Source organism: Peromyscus leucopus, chromosome 19 (genome assembly GCF_004664715.2).
Source record: "Peromyscus leucopus breed LL Stock chromosome 19, UCI_PerLeu_2.1, whole genome shotgun sequence".
NCBI lineage: Eukaryota > Metazoa > Chordata > Mammalia > Rodentia > Cricetidae > Peromyscus > Peromyscus leucopus.
The window spans coordinates 31,201,721-31,227,210 of NC_051079.1; the positions used below are offsets into that span (position 1 = coordinate 31,201,721).

The following is a 25,490-nucleotide window of genomic DNA, read 5'->3' on the forward strand; positions in this document are numbered from 1 at the left end:
AATAATTGCACAAAGCATCTCCTGTAGTCTCCTTTGATGGGTGAATCACCAAACTTCACTGTGTTCACAAATGCTGCTGGGCAATCATCAGGATGCCTAGAGAGCCACAGAAAATTCTAGATTTCAAAAGGAAAACCACTTCAGTGGTTGTGTGCATGTTAGGTTTATGCATCCCTGTAACCAGGATGTTCACCACTACATCAGGACTCCTTAGTTTCACATTTCCATAGGTGGATAGTTGTATGGCCTTTTCTTACAAAACGGCATTCTCCATTGTCTTGAGAAGATCCTGAAAGGTGTTCTTTTGGATTTCCTAAACTTGCTTGCTGAAATTCATCAGTGTCATGCTGTTCACTTCGACTGCAGTCAGTGTGGCAAGAAAAAGGTCTCGGTATGCTGGCTCCTGGATATTTTTCATTTTCTACTTTGGATCCCCTCAACTGTGTTAAACATAGATATGATTTCTTAAGACCATGAAGGAAGCACATTAAAATTTAAAGGGCAAGACTATGGGATACGATTTTTGCTATTTGAGTTTTCATTTTTAAATGATAAATAATAGTTGTTTATAATTGTAGGGTACAATGTGGTGTTTCCATGTATGTTTACATTATGGAAAGATTAAGTCAAACTATTTAATATTATCTGTTCCCTCATACCATTTTTGTTGTTGTTGCTGTTGTGAAACCATTTAAAAGTTATTTGTTTGGTAATTTTGAGCTAGCCATACATTATTATTGTCTAATCACCGGCCATGCAACTGATCACTAAGAGTTCTTCCTCCTGTCTGGCTCAAATGCCGTAGCTTTTAAACACCAGCCATGCTCTCAGCCCCTGGAAACCACCATGTAACTTGCTGTTTCTGTGAGTCTGACTGTTTTAGAATCCACCTGTGTGTAACACCATGCACCTTTACCTTTTTATGCCTGACTGAGATTGCACATTTTAATTTTGCTTCTTTGCTACAATCCTATTTGTCAGGTTCCAGCATTAAGCATACGTAACTTTAAATATCATAAAATAGTTAACTATTTTTTATTTTTTTATTTTTTTATTTTTTTCGAGACAGTTTTCTGTTAGCTTTTGCTTTCCTGGATATTGTAGCCAGGTGCTCGAACTCACAGAGATGCTGCTCTGTAGTGCTGGATAAAGCGTCGCCACTGCAGTTAACTATTTTTTAGATGAAGTGATTTCTCAACTAAAGAAGGGCAGGGCATGGAAGAGAGATTTGGTCTAGTGAGTGTTGCCCATGAGAGTCAGCATTAGGAAAGGGATAAAAGTCTTAGCTCAGTGTTACTCATGACATTGTGTGACTCCTACAGATGAATAATTGAAAATGAAATCCTCTCCCTATACTTAGCAATAAAAGGAATTATTACTTATCAAGCAGAAAAAAGCATTAATTTTTTTTCTGCCAGAGGAGAGAATGGGCTTAACGATTATGTTGCTTATCCATCCCAGGTCAGAGTTCACCTTGGATGAATAAAGAACACAAGGCCCCAATATTTGGGAAGACTATACATCTGTCATTAAAGAGTGAGGTGTCATGGCAGCTGGAACAGCCCTGAACATGTAGCCAGAGATACTCTGCATTTTCATGCGAAATTGAGATCTTTGTGGCTATGAGTGGGAAAGGGTACTCCAGGTGGGAGCTTGGAGGGAGGAACTTGGGGTGAGTGACTATGCCTCTCTCTGCCAGAGCCACGCACCACACACTCATTGACTCATTTCTACTCTCCTCATTGTTACATAGCCCAGAACTCATTGTAGTTTTTAATATTCCCATAAGGAAAATACTATATATATACATATGTATACATGGTATGTATACATGATATATATATCATGAAGATACCCTTGATAGCAGAGAGTATTCCAAAGAATCTAGAATGGATGAAAACAAAAATGGAGAGTGGTAGCTGTAATAATAAATAAAAAAGAAAGGTGAATTGAGTACCTTTTGGCGAAGTGTGCTTTCTTTTTTATTTATTATTACAGTAGTGACTCAGGAATATATAACAATGACCATTTACTGGCCCCTAAAATGTCTGCAAAAGCAGTAGGAATGTGAGAACCTGGCAGCTTCAGGAACAGAGGGTAATGATGTATGTGTATTTATTGGTGTATGGGGATCTAAAGGTACCGACTGTTTTGCTTATAGTTCTGGGCAGAAATGGAAAATGAGTTTTGCCAGAGCCCATAATGACAGTGTGCTGCATTTATTATGAAGTGATTAGCACCTTAGATGGCAGAGAAGGACAGATGTCATCTCTAGAGTCTCTCCTCTACTTTTCCTCAGTCTCCAGACAGTTCAATTGAATGACAAAGAACTCAGGTTTGAAGTTACATGGATCCTGTGCCAAAGCATAGTGTGTCACCTATTGGATGATGGCCTTTGGGAGACTTGATTCCTTCTATAAGACAATATAGACATATGCCCATCTTTTCATAGAAAAGCATGAAGGCCAAAAGATAAAGGAGCTAGCACAATGCCTGACGTGAGGTAAATCCTTACAAAATAAAACAAACAAAACCAATGAAACAGGGATGAGAATCTGGGGGCAGAGTGTGTGTATCCATTGAGATGTTTTAGATGTTTCTTTATGAGAGGTTTATCATTTCTCAATGGAGGTCAAATTAATTTCTCTATCTGTATAGTTAGTTGGCTTTGGCTTCCTCTCTTTATCTCCAAGGTAGAACTATAAATATCTCCTAGTGATTTGATGATGAAGGTGAGGGCCAAGGACTCTTTCCCCATTTGCTGTTTGAAAACAACCCTTTCAGGAGATACTTGATGGCTTGCAGGGATATTTATGACTCAGACCTCCTGGCAAAGTCTCTGATGCTGACTCATTTGTTACCCCAGAGAAAAAGAGGCAGCTGAAACCATCACTCATTAATTCTGCTTATCAGTCATGGCAAGAGGTCAGAGGTAAAACATTCAGCATAGGGTGACTATGTGGATCAAGAATTTCAATAATGCCCCTTTGACCACTTACACAGTAAGAGGATTTCTGGCATACACACACTCATAAAAGTGTCTGCAAGGTCCTTCTTATTGCAAGGCATTAGAGAGGCATTGCTAAATGATAATTTTCTGTGGGATGCCACAGCCTTCGGGCTCTGAATGCTCAGAAATGATCCTTTCTCTTCAAAACAAGAGAAGACCAAGTGACAGTGGATGGGAGAGAAGGAGGGACAGAAATAGAGAAGAGGCTGGATCTGGAATTTCCACAGTGGCTTTGGCCTTGAAAGCAAGAATAAAGGGCAGCCTTCCTCAAATGGAAAATAGAATACAAAACAACAGAGATAAATTTTATAAACATTACCATGAACTAGAATAGCATTAATCAAATCATGGTGTTTATGCTCTAACCACCAACAAATATGGCATCCTTAAAACTCACCAAAGGCAAGAATTTTGGAATATGAAAACAAATGAGAAAAGAAATACTTATAGCTAACAACTGCTGGAATACTTGGGGTCAGGAGTTGAGCTATACATCCTTGAATGCATTCTCTGTTCAACCCGCAAACACGACAAGGCTGTGTGTCCATCCAAGTCTAGTTTATAGCTGGGAACATCAGGCTTGATGATGGTGGATAACTTGCTTAAGAAAACACAGCTGAACTGACCGATCCCAATCTATTGCAGCTTCAGCCAAGGAAAGTTGCACTGAAAACAATTCCATTTGTTACTCATAAATTATTGACACACAGTCATTCAAAATTTATGTGTGCAACATTACTCTTGGCTCTAGATCCAGAATATGAGTGAGAATTTGGGTCAGATATGGACTTCTGGACTCCCGGGAGATCTCAGCATCACTTGCTCTGTGCATACAAGCAGCAGAGGCCCTGTCCTCACCATTGAGTGACTCATGTCCAACCCAACAACCGAGCAATGCAGTCTATGCACGTCTGTGAAAACACGGGAGAGCATTTACAGAATCGTGAAAACAGGACTGAGCATGCACAACCATTGGCACTTACGGGCTTGCCGATGCTAACAGAAAATGCTTTGTGAGATATGAAGTTAACTGGGGTGTGTGTGCCTCTTTCTAGTTTCCTGAACAGATGGGCCTAGTAGAGTTATTCTTGACTCTAAATAAATGAACGAGGTCTCTAATTTTAAGTAAGTAAAGTCTGAATGCATTCTAAGTTAAGTGGCTAAGAACTATCCATAGACATTGGGCTTTCAGCAGGAACATGTAGATTGGCATCAACTTAAAAAAGGTGCATTTGAGGCAGTGTACATATTACATACAGGGAGGGAGGAGGGAGGGAGGAGAGAGGGAGAGAGAGGGAGGGAGGGAGGGAGAGAGAGAGAGAGAGAGAGAGAGAGAGAGAGAGAGAAGAGAGAGAGAGAGAGAGAGAGAATTGATTTAGGAGGACATGTTCTAATTACTACCATGGATGAGTTCTCCTTGCCAGACCCTTGTGTTTTGAGCTATTTGCAATATAGCAGTTGAGCTTTCATACCGAAGGTTAGATTGATTAGTGACACTAACAACAGAGGTCAGAGTGGAGACTGTGGCAGAAGCAAGCAGCAGTGGGAGACACAGCAAGGTCAGTTAAAATTGCTAACATTTACTGAGCACACCCATGCACCACTCTTTGTATTTTTTTTCTTGCAGTGTTAGGGATAGAAGCAAGGGCTTCACATGTGTTAGTCTCTAGTCTCTTGGACACCATCTTAAATGCTTTACATACATACATCACAGCGTTGGTGGGAGAATCAAGTAGGTGAAGCAGCATTTCCATTCAGTTTCTGCAGATGGAGAGATAGTATTAAATGCTCTCTCTGCTCGGTCTATATAATTACTGATGCTTTACTATATCCACTTCATAACAGGCACAGAATGACTGCTTGCTACTTCTGCTAATAGTTTTCATAACTGGGATTCACTACCAGGTTTGTTTGATTGCAAAGCTCAAGATCTGAACTGCTATAGCTTTGGTACCAATACCTCCTCCTACTTGGTCATATTCAGGTACCCCTCTGGCTTCCCCTCTTCTACTCTGTCTGTCCCCATGAGATGGGGCTGCAGCATCTCAGTTTCCTCAGTGGTCGGACAGGACAAAAATCAGTATATACTCAAAGGGCTGGTGTGATATCCTGGATTCTATAACACGGAAGGGGTCTGTATAGTGCCTCCCATACAAAGAGCTGAGATCCATGTCTGGAATGCAGGCACTGATCTCACTCCCCACCAATGACATTTCTTCACTGGGGCCAGAGGAAGATTGAAAGTGTGTTTCCCCAGGAGAAGATGCAAAGGTCTGAGGTTAACGTGTAGGAGATGAACTGAGCCACACAAGAGGAAAAGGAGTGGGGGATGTGCTCCAGCTTTCACTGCCAGAAATCCCATATTTTTATTATTTGTATAAATCATTTGGCTTTGAAGACACCAAAGGCCAAGCCTCCAAGTGCACCGATGAAAATAAATTGGATAGCACAATAAATAACGGGCAAAACCAGGCTGCCAAATGAAGAAGGATTTAGATCATTTAAATCCTAGGCTAGGAGTTGTCAAATCCAGTTTAATGCTGATAAGTGTGGGATAATCACTCTTTGCAAACAGCCCTATCCCACCAAACACCCTCCTGAAACCCCTTCCGTTCTTTCACCTACCCTTGCAAGCTGAAAGAAACCCGAGGGGATTTGCAGAGTGAAAAGGGATGTTATAGCCTGAGCAGTAGTGAGCCCAGGTTATTATATAATAATCCAAGATGCCTCTGATGGGCTTAGAGGAAATATGAAGAGCTAATAGAGTCGAGTGAGGTTTGATTAGCTACAAAAGGACCCTGCATGGGAGTAGGGGTAGACTACCAATTTGGATGGCAGGAAGGGGTGCATCATAGTTGGGTGTAATGCAAGAAATAAAGAATTAGGGACATTGCTAGGTCGTCTATTCAATGGCCTGAGGGTGGAATAAATATTGAAGGATACATGCTACAACAAGAGAAAACACAGTCATCGGATGGCCTGTTCTCAGCGTTTGGGGCTATTTATACTGGCCTCATGCCCACACTCAGAGACTTGGCCTAGAGGACAAGAAGCAGGGCCCTGCCTGATAAGACTAGAATCTTAGGAATGCTCATAACCAGCTGTTGCCTGATGGAATGATGAATGATTTCATTCACTCACCAAATATTGATTGAACAAATATGTACCACCCGTTGTTCTAGAGCTGAGGAGGCTTCTTTGTGTAAAATAGACCAATGGTGACAGTCACCAACGACTGAATATATTCACATTGGGCCACCTGGTGAGCATGCATTTGTGTTGTCAACCCTCCCAACGAGTCCATGACGCGGGTACAACTCCGTGAGAGGAAACAACTTGCCAAGATCACACAGCCATCCTTCCATCCAACAACAATCTCCACCCTCCCCTAACCCTGTTCTCAGCCTCCTCTTCTCCAGTGCTTCCAAAGAAGGAAGCCACAGCAGCCATCATGAAAAGTGTGGGTATACCTCTGCTGCTGTTTCCTGGAGACCCCAGTATTACCACGTACCCTAGACCCATGCGCGAGTTATGTACGAACTAGAGTGGTTAGAACACTCGCGCTCTGGCGTCATTTGACATTTAGTGTAAACACCACCATGAGGGGGACAAAAGTCAGGATTTTGCAGCTCTGTGTTTTCAGTCCCACTCAATCATCACCAAGTGGGACATGTGTTAGGTCACTTCTGCACCTCCAACAGGTTCTCTTTAGAGCCAATAACCGATTGCCTTGTGCTCTCTAGCTCGTCACTGTCTGACAGCAATTACAATTTTAATTGTTCTAGTAGTAATATTTAAAAAGGAACAGGTAACCAATATGTTTTATTGAATCAAAACTATTATAAATACCATTGAGAATAACATTATTTATAAAATCCACAATATAATAATGTATAACATAATAACATTTATGTAATAACATTATTGAGCTTTACCATCTTCTTCTGCTAAGTTTTAATTTCCAGCATGCATTTTACACGTACATCACTGGACATGGGCGCTCACTGTGGTTTTTGTGTTTATTCATCTTGTTCTGACTAGCTTTGATGAGCTGTGCTTTCTGGTGGTTATTTACTGAGTGTCTACTTCATGCCAAGACATGCACTGGGCACTTTCACCTACATCACACTTCATCTCCCCAGGGCCTCACATCACAGAAGAAGGACCCAAAGGTAGTGATTCAGGTGCCTAGACTGTGGGGAAGATGGACTTTCACCTCTTCCATACTTCCCTCCGTGCCTTACATAGAACACAATTCAACAAACGTCTTGGGACTGGGTGGAAGGTCACTTAGTAAGTCTGCAGAAAAACCAGGATTTGAAACAGGTGTGCCTGACACAAAGGCTTGTGCTCTCTCATTCAGATCCCTTTAATTCCCCCCCCACTTTAATTCTCTTAGAGTTGCTATAGCCCCCAAGGCAAGGCACAGAGACACCCCAGTGCTTATGCAGCAGATCAGCCTTTTGTCTAAGCAGATGAATTATAGATGGGCGACTCTTTACTGGGATGCTGGATTTACTGTCTATGAGTTTTTGTGTGCAGTTTCACAGAGCTTCTTAGTATCTACTGTTACCAAGAAGGGTGTTCACCCTTGGAGGAACAAAAATCATCAGAACAGGGGCCTCACCCTCAGTGTCACTTGGGAGACTTGCCAGTGTGTGTGTGTGTGTGTGTGTGTGTGTGTGTGTGTGTGTGTGTGTGTGTGTATGTACAGATTCATAGAAAGACTGGGTTGAAAGTGACTTTAAATGGCTTATCACTGTGTGATATCATCTAGCATGAAGTTATCTTCTAGTTTTAACACAGGAGTGAGAGCATTCCAAATAGTAAGTTTTTACAAATTAATTTGTGTGTGTGTAGGGGGTATACATGCCACAGTGAATGTGTGGAGGTTATGGGCAATGATATAGGTATCATTGCTAGATATTCTAGCATTATGTAGGTTCCAGGGATTGAACTCAGGCTGCCAGTCTTGTACTCCAAGTACCCTCACCCACTGAGCCATTTCTGGTGGCCCAACAATTAGTTCTTGAAAAAGGAATACTCCCTAAGTATTTTATCTATTACAAGTGCAAGACAGTTGAGCATCTTTCAGTTAAGTGGTTCTGGCTCTGGCTCTGTCTGTTTGCCAAGTAGCCAAGAGTCAGGTTCCTTATGGCCAAGAGTGACCTGGTCAGATACAGGGAAAACTCTAGTTAGATCCACACTTCTTAGGGAAATAGAGGTGGGTGGGCTCTTGATTCTAGCTCACACTAGAAAGCCTTCAACAAATTATGCAGAGAGCTCTCTAATGAAATGATTAATTAGTAATTTAATTAATTACAGTATTTATTGGCCAAACAGTAGGCATTTCTGGTATGACTAGAATTATGCATATGATAGTCTCTGTCCTTGAGGACAGCACAGCACAGCAATGGGCTCAGGCACATGAAAAAACAACCGTAATAAAATGTGGTACGGATATGGACAGAGTTCTGCGTAACACACAGGAGGCATGTCTAAACAGAAACTAGAGAAATCAGGGGACTACCTTGGGGAAAGCATCATCTGTCATCAGAGGTCAAGTGAAAGCCAGTTTGGCCAAAGTCAAAGGACAGAGGAAGGATAGCACACAAGGAGACCCATGTAGTATGGCACATTTAAAGGCCAGCACTATTTCATTTTGATACGAGCATGAGGCACTAGGGCTGTACAAAGGAAGAATACATCCAGATGACACTGGACAGAGACCTTAGAGCTCTTGGTGAAAATATTTTTGGATGGTAGGAAGAAAAGGCATCAAGGAAGCCAGAAATGTTGAAGCCTTGTGCTTGCTCTGGTACTCTCAACATTCTATGACCACTGGTTTATTGTCTACTTCTCTCACTATTCTGAGACCCTCAACGCAAGGGTTTCTACTTTATTATCTGCAATGCATTGATATAGTGTCTGCTGCAAAATTGATGCTAAATACTTATCTTGACGAATTACGTCTGTGAAAACAGTATATTTGAGGGGACCCAGGTATATTTGAGGGTGTATTTATTATCCAGAGGAATGGAGAGAAGGAGGGAGGGGGAAGAGGAGGGAGGGAAGGATGGTACAATCACCTAGATTCCTTGGACCTCCGGAAATTAATTTTAAAAATTATATATAAACATTTGCACTGTTTGAAGATTAGGGGGGTATTCATTTTTACTCAGATTCTCAAAGGGGTCTAAGATCTCCAGGACTAGGAACACTGGATAAAGGAAAACCTTTGGCAAGTGTAGTTTGGAAAGCAAACTACTATCTAGTCAGGGAAGGCTTCTTAGAGGCGAATCAGCTGGATAAATGCCAGTTCACACCAACAGTAGGAGAATGAACAGCCAGAGAGGGGTATGGTCTAAAATTTACAGAAAAAGGAACTGTGGGAATAGGCTTTACCAAAAGACAGCTGTATGGTGGCAAGCTGACCGATAGGGTTGCCATGTGAAATGTTCCCTAGCAGCTCTTGTGTTGAAGGTTTGGTTCCCAATAGCTGTGCTATACTATAGTAGAAGCTGTAGGGGCCTGGGCCTAGCTGGAAGAATGAAGTCTTTGGGGGCATACCTTTGAAGATTACACCTTCTCCCTGACCCCTTCCTTCCTCCTTTCTACATCCTGGCTATCAGGAAGTGAGTAGCCTTATTCCACCATGCCTTCTGCAATGATGCTCTGCCACATCAGGTCCAGAAAGACTGGAACCAACTGACCACAACCTAAAAGCATCAAAGCTATGAGCTAAAGTAAGTTTTCCTCCCTTACATTGTTCCTTTTAGTCCTTTGCCGCGGCAGCAGAAAATGAACCCAGTGATGTTTATGAGAAAAGAACTTTGGAGATGATTGGCGGCTACTCAGTCTTTAAAGAGGAGCATTCTGAGCAGATGTGAGACTCTTCAGAGCAGGGGCATGAGAGGTAAGCAAGGAGCTTTGAAAGTCACCATGGGAATAGGCCAGTCAAAAGGAAGAACAGTTCCTAAAAGTCAAGGGAGGGAATTAAAGGAAGGGATGCCATTAGCTCTTGGTAATAAAGCCCTTGGGGCTGGGGAGATGGCTCAGTGCTGTGCAAGGATGAGGACTTCGGTGAGACCCCCAGCACCCACGTAAAAGTCAAGTGGGTGGTACATAGCTGCAAGCTTAGCATGGGAGAGACAGAGATAGGAGAATCCTCTGGGGCTCGCTGGCCAGGTCGGCTCATCTAGCAGAACCAACAGCTCCATAAACAAGGTGGAGAGTAGTCAAGAGAGCACCCAATGTCAACCTGAAGGCTCTACATGTGCATGCAGGGACATATCCACCCATTCACACACACACACACACACACACACACACACACACAAACACATACAACACACACACACACACACACACACACACACACACACACGCCTGTAGGGGATGGAGATGTAGCTCAGTTGGGAGAGTGCTTGCCTAGCATACACAAAGTCCAAGGTTCAATCCCAAATACTGCATAAGTTGGGTGTGGTGGTACATGTGTGTAATCTCAGCACAGGTGGAGGCAGGAGGATCAAAAGTTCAAAGTCATCCTTGGCTACATATTGAGTTCAGGCCAGCTGGAGATAACAGGGCACTGTCTAAAGAAAAAGAAAACAAACAAACAAACAAACAAACATAGACCTTGAAGCTCTTGTGGAATTTGTTTTCTTTCATCTTTCATGGATTTGAGTTTGCCAAATTAAAGCAGTATTTGTGAATGAGATTTCATATGTATGTATAGATGAAAAGTTTACAATGGCTAGTGATTTAAACTGGTAAGAACAGATACCACACTTGATCTTAGTCAAGTGACTGGGAAGGGATGATAGCTGTTTGCATAAGTGGTATTTCTGTCTCCATGCTGGAAGCTTGAGGTTTTGATGTAGGATGTCTGACTCCTCCCTCTCCCAATGAACACATTTTGTTTTATAGAGATGGTTTTATTTACTGTTCATGTCAAGGTGACAGAAATAAGGGGGAAGGACTCATTCTGGTTCATGGCTCAGAGGATATGGTCCATCATTGTGTCACGATGGGGAAAGACATGGCGGCTGGTGACTCCGGTGGAGAGAGAACATGGTAATAATTATGCTGTGTCAGCAGTCAGGAAGCAGAGCCATCTGTGAGGGACTAGGCTAGAAACTGTCCTCCCTTTCTCCTGTAACCTGCTACCCTCAGCTAGACCACTGTCCATGGCTCCACAATATCCTAAAAACCATCAGCAATGGGGGACCAAGTAGTTCAGATGAATGAGCCTTAGGGGGGACATTTCATATCCAAACTTCAACCAAAACACTATCGTGGATTAAATGAGGAATGGTCCCCACAGGCTCAGGCATTGGAACACTTGGCTGCAGCTTTGCTGTCTGGGGAGATGATGAAATTTTTAGGCTGTGGAACCTCGCTGAAGGAAAGTATGTCACTTGGGGTGGGCTTTGGTAGTCAATAGCCTTGCCCCACTTTCCGCTTTTCTTTCTGCCTCATGCGTTCATTTGAGCTGTGAGTTCCTAACTCCCTGTTCTGGCCACCAACCCTGCTGTTGCTGTTCCATCCCCAACATTGTCAAGTCTAGCCCAGCCCTCGGGAGGCGAAAGCCAAACTTACTTCCTTGAGTGGCTTCTGATCATGATATGGTATCACAGCAATAGAGAAGTAACCAATATAGACACATAGGGGAGAATACTTCATTTTGAAGATGCAATGGATGAATAATTATGTAAATACAGTAGTCATGTATGAAAAAATTTTCAATTAAAAATAATGAGTGTTCTAAAAGAAATAAAGATCACAGGAGGGAATGGTTTTGTAGACATAGTCTATCAAAGGAACACATTACAAATGTGCATGCCTGGGTCCTATTTCAGTTCTAACTCTTTAGGGATGAAATTTAAGAATATGCCATTAAAAGTTCCAGAAATTCCTAAGTTTGCAATAGAATTTTTCCTTTTATTTATTTTCTCATACAATACATCTCCACTGCAGCCTCCCATCTCTCCACCCCTCCCACCACAGAAAATTTGAAAATCCTTGCTTAGCAACAGTGAAGCAGACTCCACGAGAAAGGCTCCAACCTGGTAGATGCCCATTTTCTCCACACGTGTATGTACTTGAGATGTTAAGAATGCGAAGTGAGCTTAATGCAGCACCATAACTGAATGAAGCAGACTTTTAACCTCCCAGAACATTTTTATACATTTTTCAATTGTACTTAGAGGCTGATGTTGGAGGTGCTGACATGAGGAGCAGGGAGCAGGCGTGAATTATTGGCTGCTGGTGGTGAGCATTCATACAAACCCCACCTTCACATGTATTCTTTGGACAACCAAATATTTTTTTCTACTGTTATCCCTCAGACTAGAGTCAATATCTAGGGGGAAATAATCTCCTGGTGCTGCCCTCTGTACAGGTGGTGAGCGATACACATGCTCTGAGGGTCCTGTCCTAACAAGGGTCAGATCACCCTTTTTTGGGTTTGATAGAGGTGCCACCCTGGCCTGTGATGCAATAGTGAGAGTCCATGATTTTAGGTCATATGACTTTAAACTTACTCTACTGTGTCATATTTTACTCATTCTTGCATGCTACCCTAAATAAGTCTTCAAAATAGCAGAGTGAAAAATATATTTTGGGTCAACTGTACTTTGGCAGATCCACATGAACTTGATTTCCAAATATAAAATGGCAGGACATATGGTTCTAGATAAGAAATTGCAATTGCTCTGTGCATGTGTGAATTAGTGAGTGAGAGAGTACATGCTCTATGAATGTGTGTATGTGTGTGAGAGAGGAGGGGGAGAGGGGAAGAGGGAGAGAGAAAGAGGGAGAGAGAAGAGAGAGAGAGAGAGAGAGAGAGAGAGAGAGAGAGAGAGAGAGAGAGAACACTTGCTTGGGTATATACCTTGCTGGTGATTCTTCATTGAGGTAATAGGATTTCCTTAATCGAGCCCATTAGACTATCTTCTTGTAATTATCTCTGGGGCCAATCTGTCTATGTAATGGGCTCTGGAGGAACTGAGCACTCACGTTCTTACAAAGGAAATTGTTGTGCGTGTTGTCAGAAGAAGGCCGTCCTGAAGAATTACTGGCTAACCGTCTCAACAACAACCCAGGGGACTTTGCTATGATACCAAAGGAAACTGCTGGAGCTGGGACTTTATTGCTCCAAAGGGGATTTCTTTTTTCATGGGCTTTTTAATAAATTTAAAATGTGCATGATGCCAATGGCTTTGGGGACCTGATGCCATCTGGTGAGGTTGGGCAGGCTGCTGCCTGCCTGTTCTCTATGTGAGAGGATATGAAATCTTAAAGGTTGGAGAGACTGCCAAAACTCTTAATGGCTTCAAGTATAATAAGTGACTAGCTCCCTTGCCTCAATAGATTGGAATAGCCAGTCTTCTTGATTCCCCTTCCCTGGATAGTTGATACCTGGCATTGTGCACATGAACAGTAAATGTCATGGAGTGTACTTGAAGAAAATTGCATTCTGCAACAGGAATTTCATTTCTCCATTTCTTCCTGTGCAAATTAGTAATGTGCAGGGTAGAGGAAGGATTAATAATGAAGGAAACAATGGTGATAACATAATAGTAAATGATAGTGACTGTGAGTTGAGTGTGCTCTTCCAAAGTTGATCTGGAGAAGTTATAATCCCTAATTCTCCAGAACGGGGCTGATTTAGAAAAAGGGTCACCACAGAAGTACTCGTTTTAGATGACATCATTAAGATGGGTTCTAGGCCAATGTGATTAGTGTCCTCATGAAAAGGAAAACTTGGGATAAAGAGAAAACACCATGTGAACATCAAGGCAGAGAAGTAGTGGTCCATCCCTACCCATGGACCATCGAAGACGACTGGTAAACCACCAGACACTGGTACATCCTCCCAACATCATGATTATGGGCTTTTCCAGAAATGTGAGATAATATATCTTGGCTGGTTAAGGGCCTGACCTGTGGTACCTTTCTATAGCATCCATGGTAGATTAATGTAACAGGGACTGGTTCAATACTGAGAAGTTTGCTCATCTCATTTCAACCTCTTCAAAGCCTTTTGGCTTGAAGATTGGTGTGAACTAGTTATCAGTGGGAATCGATAGCTTGGTGGGTAGTGGAAGGGTTCTTTGTCTTTTCTTTACCAACATGGCCTTCACTGACCTGAAAGGACTGGGGTGCTGGGATTCGCACTCTCTCTCCATACATGGCTTAAAAGTGTGTGAAATGAGCAAGGGAGGCCAAAGGAAAGCATTGTATCCTGGGCTCTCTCCAAGTGTGAGCCATGCAAGTGTTCTGTGCGGAAGGAGAAAGTGATGGACCCCTTGTATATACAGTAAGTGGCAGTTGATAATAACTGAATTAATTAATATTATTAATTAAGACAGTATTCCTGTGTGTTCTCACTGCTCACCCACTTTCCTCCCACAAATCTAATGCAATCCCAACCTCTGAAGCGCTGAAGCTCCATCGTGCTTAATTTTTAAAACGATCACTTCATTTTTTAGAGTCTGCTTGAAACATATTTCAAATCCTCTTCCTGGCGAGTTGATCTCCTCCAGCGTCCTCGCAATAGGCCCTTTGCAGTGCAGAGAAGCAGAGAACACTGAACGGGAAAGCCGAAAGGAGTGAGAGCCCCACAGGCCATACGTTACAATGTGCCTCAAAGTATGATGGTCACAAAATCATTAAGCAAATATTGCTGCCAATCAGACTGCCTCAGCAAGTGGTTATAGGTAGGATTACCAAGATTAAAACCAAGACCAACGGTGTGCAAATATGGGCCCGACTGACCTTATTGATTCTCCCCCACTGAGAGAGAATCACAGCTTAGCAGGCAAAGATCAATTCAACTGCATTATGTTAAGCTGAGTGCAGGTTTATTCAACACCATGCCTAGAAATCACTTGCTAAAGTAGCAAAGCCCAACAAAAACCAACAACCATACCTATATAAAAATATGCAGGCTGGTTTACAGACACTTATATATTTACACAAATAAGAATCTGCTCCTCTAACTTGAAATTGGAAATAAAATGGAGAAGATAATAAACCCTTCTACGATTCCCTCTTTCCCTCCCTCTATTTTTTTTTGAAAGGATTCTTGTGTTCACTTGGCCACATCAGCCATCCCCAGATTTCAGGATGGAGTGACAAGAGCAGACATAGATTTATATGTCTACAGCCAGAGACGCGGTAGCTGCAGATTGCTCCTGAGGAATTCATCCCTTTTGGCTTTTACATTAAAGGAAGCTGGCCCTTGGGCTTCAGTGCACCGCAGGGAACAGAAGATCCATTCTTTTCTTCCCCAGTGAGAACTCACAGGCTGAAGAGAGCTTTCAGAATCAACAATGGGTGGAAAAAGCTGGCCTTCCAGCAGGGAGCAATGTGAACGTCCACCCCTACCCTCCTGTGTGTCACCAGGGGACCATCCTGTGTGCTCCTCAGCACTGGGACCCGAGCCAGGCAATCATTTGTGCTTAGGGGTTCAGTCTTAACCCCAAACCCTACAGAGAGCCAAAAGGAGCGCCTTCCCATTTCCAATCGCTAGGCAACACTGAGCAACACATTTTACTGCAAGGACTTATTTGTGGTTCTGACTGAGAATAGCTGAATTCTTTCCCTTTCAACCATGCTACCTACTGAGCCAGCCTTCCCTGCTAAGACATGTTTCTTCTACCTTTCTTCTTCCACAGCTATTGTGGAATTTTAGGTGTATTCTGGGTCTCTGGTAAGGAGTCTGTGAGGCAACTGAAGTTTCTTAAAAAAAAGTCATAGAGTCAGCACAGAGATCTGGCGATTAGGAGACCAAGGGTCAAATTTACATTCAGTTTAGAATATAAACTGTCCATTCTCAATTCAACAGGGGAAAAAAAATCACCAACCCAAATGCTTAAATTGTTCCAATTTGTGCCCCGAGGCAACAGAGGACATCTTTGCAGTAGTGTGGAGCCTCGTGTGCCTCTGAATCTAAAATGTTCTGGAGTGATGTGGTTGGGATGAGAACGTAATGGAATGAGGAACAAGGGGTTGAAGCCATCAGGTCTGAGTACTGACTCCAGCTCTTCCATCTTGTGATCCTCCACCCCAAGCTGTCTTCAGCATCCCACAGCTCCCTCGCCTCAGAACAAGGATTCCAAGCGCTATTCTAAGCTTTTGAACACTTTTCCCTAAATGAGATAATAGAGACCTAATTCTCATGGTTCTACTGGAATATCTAATAAGAAAACAATATACTAGCAGTTTGGAGAGTCATTGAATGATGATGTAACTGTCATGTAGGTAGAAGAACAGTCTTCAAGGACGTTGTCATGAGCATCCTGTGCCCAAATCAGGACACTCTAAACTTCTAAGTCACTGCATCTCTTTGAACTCTGATTTCCCCCGTCTAAACTGCTTGCCTTCTATACAGGGAGAGAATAAGGTAACAGGATGCATGGTTGTGCTTTAAAATGGTGAATTGTCCTAGAAAAGCAAGTCCCCTTTAGAGAAATCCACTTTGGCTTTTGCAGTGAGAAGCACGTGTGGTTAGTTCTTGGCTCGGTGACAGAGCTTAATTGGCCTGGCTACGAAAACCTTACAGAGTTATTATGTGCTACACCTGTGATGGCCATGCATCATGTTAATCAAAACAATTAGGTTGGGGACCCAGAGAACAGCTTTCACCACTGTGCACAACCCACCTCGCTTCCAGAAGGAACGAGCAGCTGCTTTCTGGTCCCTCATATTGCTTCCCATTCTCGGAGAGAGCTCTCAATCAGATCCACCTCAGCTGAACAGCATCCATCATGGTGTCATTACACATCTGTGAGGAAATCCTGACTGACTTAGAAACAGCTTTGGGGCTCTGGGTAAAGAGAACCACATGTACTAATCACTGGACAGAACAGAGAGCTGGTGACAACCAGAGTCAGGGGCAAGACGGTTGATTGCACTGATGTATTCCAGAGGAGGGGGAAATGAATAGGAAGATGGGCAAAGACTTAATTCTCTAGCCTGTGAAGAGAAGAATGAGGAGGAGACTTTTGGGACAAAATGACCTTGTGTATTTGTGTTTTTCCCAATGAAACTCAAGAATCACTCCACGTATATTTTGTTGTGGATTTATTTTCACCCACAGGCAGAGTAGCCTGAATTGATCATTTCTGATGGAAAATGCAGCATGAGTAAATGCTGGCTCTGTGTTGGCATAATACTTAGATTTGATCCCATGTGATAAGATGGCCCTCGGGGGTACTCCAAAGCCCACTGTGAGCTGAGGCTCTGGAAGGGCAACTCAGCCGGTTCACATGTTGGATTCAAATGTAGGCTCTCAGCATTGAGCCTTTTCTACATTGGGCTGGCTGCTATCTGTGGACAAGGCATAATTCAAGGGTAACAGAATAGGATGGATTTACTAACAAGACCACAGACCCTTCCATGGTGCTCACCACCTGCCAATCACCTGTTGTAGAATCCAGTTTTTCAAAGAGGCTCTTTCCAAAATGGCTCCATATCTCTAAAATAGTCATGATGGAAAGGCCAGCATCCTATTTCTAACCACCTTCTCTGCCATCACTGAGTCAGAGAAAACTGCTCTTTCTCCCTCAAATAGATGGGTTGGCTGTGATATCATGCTAGGGATAGAGTGGACAGTATCAGTGGATCATTTCACCCGGAAAGATCCTCATAGTGGGTTTTGGTCTGGTTTTCCTTGGCTTTGTCTAGAGACCAGGCTGAACCACGATACCTGTGGTTCCCATCCTATGCATCCAGCATCTTACAGTGTCCCAGTTAGGTTTCCATTGCTGTGATAAAACACCATAGCCAAAAACAACTTGGGAAAAGACAGGGCTCATTTGGCTCACACTTCCACATTGTAGTGCACTGTTAAGGGAAGTCAGGACAGGAACTACTCAAGCAGGAACTTGGAGGCAGGAACTGAAGCAGAGGGCATGGTTTATTCAGCTTGCTGTCTTATAGGACCCAGGACCACCTGCCCATAAATGGCACTGCCCCTAGTGAGCTGGGCCCGCCCACATCAATCATGCCAATCCAGAAAATGCCCTATTGACCTACCTGCCTACAGGCAAATCTGATGGAGCAAATCAACTGAGGTTCCTCTTCTCAGATAACTCTACCTTATGTCAGGTTGATAAAAGACTAACCAGGACACATGGCAAACTCATAGGGGTTGCTGTAAAGTATTCTAAAAGTTGAGGAAGGCATGGAATTAGCTCAGTGGCAGATTGCGTACATGGTCTTACTTGGTGTGCACAGAGCCCTGGGTTTTTATCTCAGCATCACAATATAAAACCAAAGTAAACTAAATATATTCAACATCTGCCAAATAATGTGAGAACTAACATGAGGGAACTCGCTGCTCCAACATTAGCATGTAGTTGGTGACATATTCCCTTCAATCGTTGCAGGATATATTTATAGAATTGAACATAATTAAAACCATACTGGATCCAATTCAATGTCAGACAGATAAGGAGGTACCCAAAGGGACCCCAAGATTTGTGAAGCTGGGTGGAGTCTAATGGGGTCCATATGTAATTATAATGCAGAATAAAGTAAAAACATTAATTAAATTTATGTGCACCATTTCTTTTCTTTCTTTTTTTAAAGTCACCACATTGCTACAGTACACCTGGTTATTAACTAGCTTAGACCTACCTCCTTAGTAGACAGAACTGCTAGGCATTTCTTCCAGCCCAGTAGCAATGTGAAGGTGATTACTGCAGTAGTGAGCATGCTTTGGGCAAGGTAGCCTAGGACCCTCAGCTCTAGGAACTTTGGAAAGGCTGATACTGCTGAGCAGCAAGTGGCAGAGTGAGGGATGTCCACTGAGACTAATTTTTCAGGACAAGGACTGTGATGTTTTCAATTCAGCTGTTGCTACAGAGACAGTTGTAGATATTAATATGCTGCTGTATGAAATGACACAGTGAATGGCCCCCTTCACCCAGTTTCTCCTAACTGTATCAACACCTGTGAAACACTAGGACTGCACCACAACCAGGATGCTGACGTTGATTCGGCCACGGTACAGAACATTCCCCCATGACTGCCAAGGTCTCTCATGGTACCCTCACATAACAACGCCCACCTCCTTCCAGGCTCACTCTCTCTGTAACCCCTGACAACTGCTCATCGCCTCTCTGTTTCTATAATCTTGTCATTTCAAGAGTGTTACTGGAGTGAAGAACAGATCTGCAGTTGCCAGAGGTAAAAAGAGGTCATGACCCAGGTCACAAACTTTGAGAACTGGATTTTTTCCCATTCATCTTCAGTTTTTGGGGTTCATTCACCCAGGCTGTTGTGGGTACTAGTAGTTTACTCTTTTTTGTTGCTGAGTTGTATCCCAGAGCCCCGAGACAGCATAGCTTGCTTAGTTATTCACTATGTAAGGATATCAGAGTTATTTAACAATCATGTAAAATGTTGCTATAAATATCATTTATAAGTTAATATGTATTTTTTTTGGTACATGAGCATACATTTTTATTTTCTAAGATAAATGTCCAGGAATGCAATTCTTGGCTACGTCATTTGTTTTATAAGAAATTGCCATATTGTTTTCCAAGATGGCTGTACATTCTACATTCCCACCAACAGTAGGTGAGTGAGAAAAGATTCTCTGGGTCCTAGAGTAGTGGTGTTCCTAGTTTTTACTCAGCTACGGTGGTACATGTGGTCTGAATTTGCATTTCTTCCATGGCTAGCTGTGTTCACCATATTTGGATGAACTTGATTTTTGTTTGTCTGCTATTACTGATGAGGTGTCTGCTGTCTTTTGCTGTTTTCTAAGCTGATTATATTTTTGATGCTGAGTTTTGAGAGCTCTTTGTATACCTAGAAATGAGTGTTTGTCTATAATTTGAAATATTTTCTTTAACTGTTTCATTCTCCAATTAACCTTTTGCTGAGTAAGTGATTTTCATTTTGTCGAGACTCAATTTACAGATAGTGCATTTGATGTCAAATGTAAGGACACTCTTTGGTTATAGCTGGATAACTTTATATTTTTCCTACTTAAAAAATAACTCTATATATAACTATGATCCATTCTGGAAACCTAGTTACTCTAGCAGCCATTGTTGAAAGACTATGTTCACTATTCAACTGTTCTGCACCTTGGCAAAAATGGATAGAACATCATTTGTATGTATCTACTTCTGGACCCTCTATTCTTTTCCACTGGTCTATGTCTTTAACGTTTTGTTAGGGATACAATATTGACAACTGTAGATCTGTAATAAATATTAAAATCAAGTAAATACAACCCTCTTTTTACTCTTAAAAATCCATGATTTAACTATTCTAGTTCCTTTGATTTTTCATATATATATATATACATATATACATACATATGTGTATATATATAATCTATAAAATAATTGGTAGGATTTTGATAAAAGCTGCATGAAAGGTGGAAGAGTTGACAACTCTACTTTGTGTGGTCAAGTCTTATGCTTTCAATCAACAAATGACAACCCTCACTTATTTTAGGATTAGGTCACACATTCATTGGCCCCAAAGGGGTCTTATACATCAGGTGTAAGAACATTTGATAGAAAACTGGATATAGAACCACATTTCGATAAGAAAGTAAGAACTCCATCAGCTGTTAGATGACGAAGAACACAGCCTCAACTAGAGAAATATGAGTGATGGGATGGTTGCTGGCTAGAGGATGTCCTCTATGAACAGGACAGCTGCTACCCAGTTCTTGTTCTTAAGAACAAGGTTATCATGAAACACATTAATTAGTATGCTAAATAAAATATAAATTAGGAACCCCCTCCTAGAATATAGTAACAAATATCATCTTCAAAAAGAACACGAGCCCAGAATTGCTATGACTTATAAATTTTAATCAGAAGTCAGAAATCCATTAAAATGTTGGCAGCTACTCTGAATTAACATGAAACAAAATAGGCCAAATATGCTCATTAGTAGGCTGGATCCGTGTCAGAACCCTCTCTTTGTTATTTTTACTTAAAGGAGTCAACAAGGGAAGGTCTCCGGCCTCAAGGCACTCACAGTCCACCCTCAGCAGCACACAGACACAGTCAGGCCATGCTCCATGCTCTCTGAACACCAGAGCTCCTATGGCAGGGGCCACTCTGTGATCTGGGAGGTCAGGGATGGCTGGCTCCTCAGGAAGTGACTCTCTGAGTTGTCTGTAAACATACTAGGAAAGGCAAGCAGGTACTTTCCAGAGACTCGAATTATAGCATGGGGAACTCTTAGGAGAGTGAATCCAGCTGTGGCTTAACTCTGTTATTTTGGCAAAGCATCTGAAGTGACCCTTGATAGGATCAAGAGCACCGTGGAGTGGAACGGGAGAGGGCTTCCACATTTCTCCATGCCTGGGCCACTCATCAGTGGAGATAACAAAGGAAACCACTTAGGAGAAGGAAGTCCTGTGCTTTTTGAATGAAATCTGCACTCTCTATAATTACCCATAAGTCCTCGTATGGTCCGAGCCCCTTCTGCCTTCTCGGACTTCTCCTCCTTCCTCTGTTCTATGTTACAAGGTCTTTGCATTTTGTCATTTAATCATTTTTTTCCATCTGATACATTCATTCAAGAAGGGCTGATTGGAAGACCAAGTGTTGGGAATAAAGTCAACAAAGTTGACTTCAGCTGCCAACCTAATGGAAACTGCATTTTATAGAAAACGCACGCATGCACGCACGCATGCATGCATGCATGCACACACACATGCACGCACACACGAACATGCATGCCCCTACTGTTGTATAAACTATGAAGAAAAGTTAGATAGTGTTACAGTAGGAGGGGCAGTTGTGATTCCCACAGTCAGCAGGAACTTGGAAGGTCGCTAGTTAGCATGTGAGCAGACTTGAATGGAGTAATGAGCAAACCACAAATGCACACAGAAGAAGAGATTTCTCCAAGGAGGGAACTACAGTTGTAAAAGCCTGAAGTGGTAACTTACTCGATTTCTTGTGGAGTAACCTAGGCAGGATGCTAGGGCACAGTGATGGACATTTGAGAGGAGGAGCCAGAGACTATAACCTTGCAAACCTTTCAACATTAGATTTTACCCATGTTGTAAGGAGAAGTGATTGAGGGATTCTGAGCAGGCCAGTGATGCGATTACAGAGATCATAGGTGGAGGAAGTGGAAGAAGAGAAATCGGAAGCCTTCGTACAGTCCCAGGGAGAAATGGTAGTGGTAGCCGTGAAGGTAGGGAGAGGCAGGTGGATTTGAGATAGTCTGAAGGTAGAGGTCACAGGGTTGTCTTTGAAGACATGAAATGTGAGAGGAAGGAGTCCAGGACAAGTCTAGATGCTGCATCTTCACTGACTACTTAATTTAGTGAGAGGAGAACGTTTGTTCTTCTAACTTTGCAATCCTAAACCTAATTCATCCTAATGATCAAGTTAAATGTTTATCTTTGTCTCAGATCACCTCCACCCTGCCATCCACCCTCAGAGTTTACTTTCCAAGACTTAAAAGTAGCCCAAACTATCTTATTCAGTTTACTCATTATATTGACTCATGATCTGGATAGGCATACAAGCCCCAAGCGGATAAGGACAATGCCCACCTAGCTTATTGCACTCCCTTGCAGAACTGAATTTGGTGTTTTGCGGAATATGCTCAATGAATATATGTTGACTGAGATTTACAAAGTGCGAGACAAACTAAGCAAGTTTCCAAGTTTCCTACATACACACAGTCCTTTTCAGAGCAATTCGCTAATGGATGAAATGATGTCGATTCACCGTGGCAGTTACTATGGCAGGCCCTGAGGAAATAGAAGCCAGCAGAGAAGGCACCGTCTGCCGTCTGCAGAGTTTACCGCACTCTGATGGAAGTCTGTCCAGTTGATAATCTCACAAACATAGACAATTCCTGGACTGAGGATTCTTGAGACTAGGTAATACAGAGCTTTGAGAGTGTTGATCTGGGGATGCCACTGTGTTGGGGAGCATGGGTGAAGCTTCTCAGAACTGGGATCAGAGAAGAGTCACTTTGGGCTTCCATGACCTCTGAGAAGGGTGTGTTCTATGGAGCCATTTATAAGGAGAGACATGTTGAATTCTGGCTGAGCCTGGATTCATCCAGCATTCCCAAATTCTGGGGCTCAGCTGAACTCATCCTGCATTCTCATGCTCTGGGGCTCAATTGGGTTATTTGCCCAGTTGAAGATACAAAGCTCATCAATGAAGGAACTAGAGTTTTCCATGTATCTTGGGACCACCCACTCAGTAGAGCTGCTGTAAGAACTAAGGTGTCAGCTCTGTGAAGTACTTAGCACAGTACCTGGGATGCAAGCAGTGCTAGATATCTGGCAAGAATTACCACTAGAATTCAAATTGCTCAGAAAATTAATCAGTTTAATATGTCACTCACACAGGCCAAACAGTACATAGTAAAGGTTGGTTGCTTCAATGATAAACTATTGTGAATCTGACCAACTATTCATATATCAGAAGTGGGCACAGTAAACACACAGAAATAAACCAGGCTGGATTGTTCTGTGCAATGCAGCTATTTCCAGATTGGTGGCTACTATTAGTTACTGACATCATAGGGAGTGAGACTCTTGCTAGCCAAGGATAGTTGGTAGCCTCCTGTATGCATGGAAGTCAGTAGATTCTAGTTTTAAATTAAAGGCAATTGATAACTAGGGAGGTCCCAGAGAATTCAGTGATTTTGTGCATTAGTAGTACTTTCTAGAAAGATAGAGCCAAACACTGGAGGTAGCTGTAACTAGAATAGCATTCCCCCCCCCCCCACAGAGACCAATGTGCTCCAACTGTGCATGTGACTTCTCAGCTGCTAGTATAAAAGAGGAAGTAGTTTGAATTAACACTAATCAACCTGACTCTCCTGGGGCACCTTGTACCTGAGAACCTCCAAGTCCTTGGTAAACAGCAGTTAAGCTTCCTTGACTTCTGAGGAATGAGCCCTTGGATTTTTGCTTAAATCAAGCAGAGTGGCAGGAAAGAGACTGTAATTGTTAGTAGACCAGGTGCCAGACAGAATAATTTCCAGGCCTCATACAACCTCATGCTTAAAAAGGCACAAATCACCTGTAAGACTTCAAGCTATTTTGTATAACAGGTTCTGCCATAAAGTCCCCCTAAGTTACTAGGTGAAGGGTGAGTGAATAATTGAAAATGAGAACAATTGTTGTGGGTGGAAAATCAGCAAAGAGCATTATATAGTAAATAGACTCCATAACTTAGCAATTTCATTTGAATGCATTTTTTTTGCTAGAGAAATCCTAGTCTATGTACTGATGAGGCCTAAACGAGTCTTCTCCCTACAGTGTGATCTCTACCAGTGAACAATCTGAGAGCAATCTTAATGTGTATTGATCAAGACAGGTATAATTAAATGGGTTACAGTGGTTCTAAAGAATTGGACTGACCTACATGTGCTTTCACGGAGAGCTAAGAGATTAAAAAGTAAAAATGGCAAAGCACAGGCTCAGGTGTGTAGTATGCCATATTGGTCGCTTAAGTCAGCCCAAGACTCTTCCATTTCCTTCCACTGGGAAATAGAGCTTGTTTAGTCTCTCTGCGAATGTGGATCAGATTGCTGATTCACATCTAAGAAATCAAATATGGCAGAAGGAATAATATGCTCCTTCTAAGGTTGAGTTACAAAATGGGATATCATTGTGCTTTCCTTTGTGATGTCTCTGTCTCTCTGTCTCTCTGTCTCTGTCTCTCTCTCTCTCTCTCTCTCTCTCTCTCTCTCTCTCTCTCTCTCTCTCAGCAGCCTGCTGAGAACATTCAATGGGCCCTTGAGCAGAGAGAGGCCTATGTGGCAACCTGGATCCAGGAATGAGGATTCCAACCAAGTGCTATGCCAGTGAGCCATCATAGAAGCTCATGGTCCTGCTTGGTCCAAATTGTCCAAGAGTACATTGTTTTCTTATAGCCTGAATACAACCTCCAGAGAGGCCCTAGACTGACCCTCACCAAGGCTTAGTCATCCTTGGATTCCACACTCTCAGACAATGTTTGTTATCCCAAGACACTCAATTTTGTATAGTGATCAATAATCAATGCATCACTATATAAACACAAATTTATGGAGTTAAAGAGATCTACTTATACACAAAGACAAGGCAGAGAGTGATTTGGAAGGTGTGCAGAGGTGGCCACAATGGTTACCCCTGAGGAGTAAAGAGAGGGATGAAGATCAAATTAGTTCTAATTTTCTTGTGTGGCCTTTATATTGGCATTATTGATGTAATATTAGATAAGACTCAAAGGGAAGAAATACAATGTAAAATTGTACTTCTTCATATTTCTAGGTAAAGGAGAAAGGGCTGGGGAACTCAACTTTGATCATCTCCAAGAAAAAGGGTTGCCTAGCAAATTGTTTAATAATAAACAGGGTGATCAATGGGGCTCTCAACCCATGGGGAGTGGGGGAAGCCAAATCCTGTCAGTCACCTTAACAGTCACCTCAGCACAAGCCACATACAATAAGTAATTATTTTCATTCATGT

At 42.3% G+C, this 25,490-nt stretch overlaps 1 protein-coding gene and 1 pseudogene across 15 annotated transcripts in view; both read right to left on the reverse strand.

Moving 5' to 3' along the window:
* Ppp2r2b (protein phosphatase 2 regulatory subunit Bbeta) overlaps positions 1 to 25,490 on the reverse strand; it is a 410,600-nt gene that overhangs the window by 118,835 nt on the left and 266,275 nt on the right. Inside the window, exon 1 of one of the 15 annotated variants that reach the window (XM_037197123.1) lies at positions 16,681 to 17,819. The exons of the other annotated variants lie outside the window; for them this stretch is intronic. Within the exon in view, the coding sequence (XP_037053018.1) occupies positions 16,681 to 16,735 (55 nt within the window). The 5' untranslated portion in view covers positions 16,736 to 17,819. Of the gene's footprint in view, positions 1 to 16,680; positions 17,820 to 25,490 lie in introns of those variants that run through there. 15 annotated transcript variants of the gene reach the window in all.
* Positions 10,725 to 10,831, reverse strand: LOC114701616 (annotated as a pseudogene).